General features: G+C 44.8%; 1 protein-coding gene across 1 annotated transcript; it reads left to right on the top strand.

Annotated features, from left to right (window-relative positions):
• The first annotated feature begins 2,720 nt into the window (after nucleotides 1-2,720).
• Nucleotides 2,721-5,989, top strand: RTL3 (retrotransposon Gag like 3). Its single transcript, XM_014835574.3, has 2 exons — nucleotides 2,721-2,820; nucleotides 3,410-5,989. The coding sequence occupies exon 2, from the start codon at nucleotides 3,601-3,603 to the stop codon at nucleotides 5,077-5,079; it is 1,479 nt and encodes a 492-aa protein (XP_014691060.1). The 5' UTR covers nucleotides 2,721-2,820; nucleotides 3,410-3,600; the 3' UTR covers nucleotides 5,080-5,989.
• The last annotated feature ends 560 nt before the right edge of the window (nucleotides 5,990-6,549 follow it).

The raw sequence follows: 6,549 nt of genomic DNA, 5'->3' as shown, positions 1-6,549 counted from the left end.
CTTTTCCATGGCAGCAAGAGGGAGGGGCAGGAGCTTGAGTTGCTTGAAGATGAAGCCCAGCCAGCTTTGGGGAGGAAGACCCCAGCAGAGACCTAGAATGGTTCGGGTTGTACATTTGCTGACAAATTAAAAATATGATTCTTAGTACAATGTACAAAGTAGAATTTCATCTTATTCAAGCTTTCCCTTCTCTTTTTCCCTAAGCTAACAGTCAACATATGTAACTTATTAACATAACTGAGCATAACTTTGCAGTCTTTTTATATCTAAGTGAACATATCTGTCTTCTTTTTTTCCCTAAAAATTCATTTGCCCAGTTAACAAAAGCTCATTTACTTAAAATGTTTTCATAATCATTCCAAAAGGTCCATAAATCCCATTGTGTTGCCAGTGTAAGTAGAAGGATTAAAATATAGGGGAAACACGATGAGAGTTTGGATGTGATTACTTTCCTATTCTTACTTGACTAATTCAGGATATTAAAACTACTTTAGGCATTTTGACAAAAGTGAGTGTAGCTCTTTTTTCCACTTGAAAGAGAATAATTCTCTAAGTTTAGGCAGTTTGGAACTTGTACTTAAGGACGTTGAATTTGGTCTTTGCTCTTTAGCAGGGGCGGGGGCGGGGGTAGGGGGAGAGAAAGGTCCCTGTGTTTACCCACTGGATAAATATGCCTGTAGGCAAAGCACTGTTCAGTACATTAGTCAATGGACTTAAATATCTATCTTGGCTGCTCCCTAATCCCCCTTGTTAATCATCTCATCATCCTGCTCAGGTGCCTCCAGTTCTGATTTTAGAGCATGATTCGGTAAACTAAATCATCCATAACCCAACCAGGAAAAAAAAAAAAGCTCCTGAGTAGTGAAAAAATCGATGCTGTCAAATCCATGCACTGTAGATTTCTTTGTATGAGAGCCCCTGCTCAGCCTTCACACAATTCTAGCAAGTTTACCTATCCAGTTTCCAAATTCACAGATGATTAAAAAGAATAAATTAAAATGAGGTTACTGATGCTACAGCTGCTGCTGCTGCTGCTGTTTCTTATTATTATTACTATTATTCTTCTTATTATAAACATTTATTGGATGTTACTAGCTGCTAGACACTCACTGTGCTAAGGCTTTTACATGCATTATTTCACTAGATCTTTGCAACAACTCTGTAAAGTTAAGTACAATTCATAGCTCCATTTTACAGTTTCACAAACTGAATTTTAGACTAAATTTTAGAAGGACTAAGTAATTTACCAAATTTGTGTATACTTAGTATAGACAGGCGTAAAAGTAACAGTGTGAAGGGCTATGTGACAGCCCGATAGCAAAAGAGTAGAAAAGACACAAAGGAAAAATAAATTATAAGAAGTTGGAAAGCATAGCAATTTGGAGGTATTTAATTTGGAAACAGGACACTTTTTACCTCTCAGTAACTTTCAGAAGGCAACACGATGTTACAACACAGTAAAGGAGTTGGTTTGTGTAAGTACGACCCCAAACCATTAAAAAGTAAATTAAATTATGTTCAAAATCATCTACTTAAGAATGGAGAGAGAAGTGTAATGCATGCTATAAATATTTCTCTGTCTTTTTTAATTGGTAAGGTAAATATCGACTGTGTGTTTTGGATTCTCAAAGGGAAGGCTTCAGTTGTCTGAAAAATTCACATAAATAGAACACATTATTCCCTGATGATGGTGATATTTTTATGTGTGGTGTGTTTCTAAAGAATAAAATATTAAAAGGGAGGGAGGGAATATAACTCAATTTGCAAAAGATTTTACTTTCCTTTTCAAAGCCTCTGCATTCGGCTTCAGCTAGTCCAGTCTGTCAATTTGTTGTGGTTTGGGCATATTCCATTACCAGGGCTTGTCCCATTACGCTGACTAATGTGGAACTGACCATTTTTGAAGGAGATTTGGGACCATGACTGATGTGATGTGTAATTTGAAGTGGCCAAAGACAATCCTCAACCCCATTCCTTACTAGGATGAAAATAGCTGCCTCTGAGCCTTACCTAAAATGGCCACATGGCCCAGGCCCAGTGTGTGACTGTGATTTCTCATGAGAAGAACATGTGAGATCTTGAGCAAGGTCCCTTCTCAAGAGGCCAACCCTTAGTGAGCTACCTAGGTGCTGCCTAGAGCACCTGAGTGGTTCAGGAAAGGATGAGAATACTGGGCCAAGACATTCAGAAGGAGCCAGGGGCCTTGCAAGACTGCTGTAAATACCCTTCAACAAAGTTGGCCTCCTCTACAATCTTACCCTATTATACCTTGCCTAGATCTGTCCATGGTAAAGTTTCCAAGGAAATATTGTAGGGAGGGACCCTGGGGACTGAGTAGGTGGGCAGGGGAAGGGGCTGAGGGGCTGCAGCCTGCTCTCTGAGTGAGAATTAAACAAACGGCCCAGTGTGGATAGAGTGAGGGAAGGTTACATGAGACAGACATAAAATATAAAGTCCCAAACCACTGTGGTCATTCAGAAATGTTTGCAACTTTTCACAAGAGCAGTGGTATTACTCCCAATTTCCTGGCCAAATATTTATTAAAGTAACCAAGGGCTGAGTACATGAGGCTGCCTCACATCAGTGCAGCATCCTACTTTCCTTGCGGCTCTAAACTGTGAGGTACTGTCAAAAAAAAAAAACTCTTCCACACTTGAAATAGCTATGTTACAGAGGAGAGTTGGAACGTGTTCTGGGAGTGGGTGTGTTTGTTTGAGTTCAGTGTGTGCAGAAAAGGCAAGCCTGCACAGCCATTCACACACTTCCCTCCTCAGCGATGGGTACGCAGACAGCCAAGCTTCTGGACTAAATCTCTGAATGGTAATGTACATTTATAAAGATTATTTTCTTAACTATTTTCAGGCATTTTATAAATAATATGCATGTGTCTGCTGAGCGTATATATATATTTAGTCAACTTTTGCTTGTTTTCTCCTGGCTACTCTTGTGCGGTTACTTATGTGGTATGATTTCTGAGGTGTCAGAAAGAGCTCCCCCCTACCTCTTACCCCAGCCACCCAAAAATATCTCTTGGATTGGCCCACCACAGAGCCTAAAATCCCCACATTGCTCAAACATTTGATTTAGTCATTGAAAGCAGCTGTTAAAAATCCAAGTGTTACATTAGGATATTAAGCAGACATTATAAATTAAAGATTATGTAAAACAGAAAAGAATATAGAGAAATTACTTCTAATATAATGTTAAGTTTCAAAAGAACAATACAAAATGACATACATGGTTTCGGTCAGATGCTGTTCTTAAAATGTCATGGGTATGTATGACCTAGCTCACGACTATGAGCCTACAGTAAAAGAAAACCAGCACTGTTGGGCAGGTTTTGTTCTGATTTATTTTGGATGAGTGCTTTCCATAGTTTCTGATCCTCAGATCCCCACTCTTTTCACAGTGTATCTGACACCTCCCTTTGCTGAGCTCCGGAGGCCCAGTGACCTCCTGGTAATCAACCTTGGCGGGGCGCAAATACCCACCTCCTGGAAAACTCACATAGCCTAACATCTGCCTGTGAGGAACTTTCAGAAAGACCTCACAAGTACCCACCCAATCTTGTTTGGCAAACCAAGCCCATTTCATCAAAAGATGGTAGAGGACCTAGCAGCCTCTTATATTGCTCTGAAATTGGAGAATGAAATTCTGCAGGCCCAAGTGCAGCAGCTCATGGAAGAAAATGCTGCCCTGCAGGCCCAGATGCCACAGCTCCAGGAGCCCCAAGCAGACAAGGAGGATGAACCACTCCAGAAGCCCTCAGAGGCCCAGGAGCCCCAGAAACCCCCAGAGTCCCTGGATCCCTCAGCAGCTTTGGAGCCCCAAGAGCCTCCAGAGATCGAGGCACCCCAGAAGCCCAAAGAGCCCCAGAAGACCCCAGTGGCCCAGGAGAACCAAAAGCCCTTGGAGCTCCCAGCAGCCCCAGAGTCCCTGGAGCCCCCAGCAACCCGGGAGCCCCAGGCACCTCCAACGGTCCATGGGCTCTCAGCAGCCTGGGAGTCCCAAAAGCCCCCAGAAGTCAAGGAGGCCCAGGAGCCCCCAAATACCCAGAAGTCCCAGAATTTAGAGCCCCAGGATCCTTCAAATGCACAGGAGCCCCAGGAGGCACCAGAATGCCAGGAGACCTCAACATACCTGGAGCCCCTTGAGCTTCTTGCTCCCCAGGAGCCTCTGCAGCCTCGAGTGCTCCAGGATCCCCTGGATCCTTCAGATGCCCAGGAGTTCCTAGAGCTTTCAGCACCCCAGGAGTCCCTGGAGGGCCTAATAGCTATCGAAACATCAGCAGCTTCAGTGTTCTCACGGTCTCGCAGGGGGTTAAAGGCTGGAGCTTTCCCTCTAGAATACCCTTTAGCCTGCAGTGGGGATGCCCTGAAGCCTCCTGAGTTCCTGGTTCAATTGAGTAGTTATATGAGAGTCAGAGGGCACCTGTATCCCACCAAAGCAGCCCTGGTGAGCTTTGTTGGCAACCGCTACTCAGGTGAGGCAGGAAAGTGGTTCCAGCCCTTAGTAGATATCCAAAGCCCCCTGCTGGAGCAATTTGAAAGTTTCATACAAGTGCTCCAGGGTACTTGTGACAAGCCAGAAAACATGGAAGGTGCCAACCACAGCATCCGTCAGCTCTGCCAAGGGGACAACCCTGTCCATCAGTATGCGACCCACTTCCCCCTCATTGCTCAGGAGCTAAACTGGAATGAAAGCACTCTCTGCATCCAGTTTCAGGAAGGGCTTGCCAGTTCTAGCCAAGACGAACTGTCTCGCACAAGCCCAGCCACCAATCTATCTGGTTTGATCACCCTGTGCATCAAGCTAGAAGAGAAGCTAAGGGATAAGCCTGATCCAAATAGAGAAGGGGCGAGTCCCTCTGAGGCAAGAGCTGGGCCTGAGAGTCCACCAGCTGAAAACCAGCCTGTGCAGCCTGCAAGCAATCGCCCACACCTCAGTGAAGCTGAACGGGCCCGCCGCCGTGAAGGCCACTTGTGCCTCTACTGTGGTCGTCCTGGTCATTTTGCCAGAGATTGTCCTGTCAAGCCTCATCGTGCCCAGCCGGCGGGAAACATCGAGGCCCGGCGGTAAGGGGGAACCCGGGCGGGCCAATTTACAAATATGCATCCCCCTCACTTCCAATATCCATGTCCCGTACCCTATGGCTTACTGTTGAAATACGACTGGGAAGACGACAGTTCTTTGAGCAAGCAATGGTGGATTCAGGTTCCTACAGAAACAGCATTGACCATTCTGTGGTTCTGCGAGAGAAGCTGCCCATCCGCAATAACATCTTCCCTCTGATGCTTGAAACTGTGGATGGCCGTCCACTGATTAATGGACCCATAACCAAGGAAACACCACCTCTTGAAGTTAAAATTGGAAACCACGTTGAAGAGCTCCAGTTTGACATTATTCACGCACCACGGTACCCTCTGATTCTTGGCATCCATTGGCTGGAAACACATGACCCAAACATTGAGTGGAGTACTCGCACTGTGTCTTTTCCATCCCGTTATTGTCACTACAATTGCTTCAGGCGTAGGTGGAATAGAAGACGTCGTGATGAAATAATTGCTGGGTAGGTCCTGTGTCCTAGTGACTGCTCCTAGCCACCTGCCTTCCATTACCTCAGCTATCATTAGCATTTGCTGCTCCCAGAATCTTCCACTGAATCTCTGGCAATGAACTAAGGCTACCTGTACAACAACACTGCCTCGCGGATCATGGACTGAACCTGACAACTTTGAGCTGCTTTTTCCCACCAACCTGCACACCCCCCTCTTTAAACCCTGCATTAATGTGGGGCTGATTTAATTACAATTTGTACTAACAATATGCATGAGAATAGATATTAGAAACTGACATTGGAAAAGTATAGTTGCTAGAGTGATTTGATTTTCTTCCTATCAAGATTTTCCTTATCATAACAATTGCAACATCTTTTCAATAAAGAAAATAAATTTGCGAGTAATATTTTTGAAAAATCAATAAACATTGGCAATTTTCACTGGTGTTTGAATTATTTATTGGCTTAGCTGAGGAAAGAGGATAAGGACAAGTAAGTTGGGAGGGAGAGAGGATTGGAAAAGGCTCAAAGTTTGAGTGGGGTCCTGAATATTCCAGGGGTAGAGGCAGGTCAGTGGGTGATGGGGTAGGGAGAGATGGAAAGAGTATGGAAACAGTTGGGGTGAAGGGAGACTGGGTGAGGTATGGAGGGATTAGAGGGAGGATAGAGGGAAAGTTAAGCAGAGGGTTTGGAAGAGACTGAGAGGAGGTTGGAAAGCATTCGGGGGAGGGCTAGGGCGGTATGAGGGCAGGGGTGAGGGGAGGAGGAAGTTGCTACAAAAATTAGGGGAGAGCTGACAGAGATACTAAACACTTTGAAAGCAAACTTCTTGGACTTCATAAGTTAACCAAACACAGAAAGACAATGGAGAAGTTAATAAGACCCCTCAGTGACCTAGCTTTCCAGATAAACTGACATGATCTTATTCCCTGCACCAGGGAAATTTGCCCTGGACCTCATGCCTGTTAATCTTCTCTTGCTGGTGCAGAGGA

The sequence above is a fragment of the Equus asinus genome, chromosome X, assembly GCF_041296235.1.
Source record: "Equus asinus isolate D_3611 breed Donkey chromosome X, EquAss-T2T_v2, whole genome shotgun sequence".
NCBI lineage: Eukaryota > Metazoa > Chordata > Mammalia > Perissodactyla > Equidae > Equus > Equus asinus.
Note: the sequence above shows the minus strand (reverse complement) of the source record. Positions and strands in the feature narration are given on the sequence as shown.

Excerpts from the sequence above, each read along its gene's own strand:
- RTL3 (XM_014835574.3), top strand. The coding sequence starts at position 3,601 with ATGGTAGAGGACCTAGCAGCCTCTTATATTGCTCTGAAATTGGAGAAT.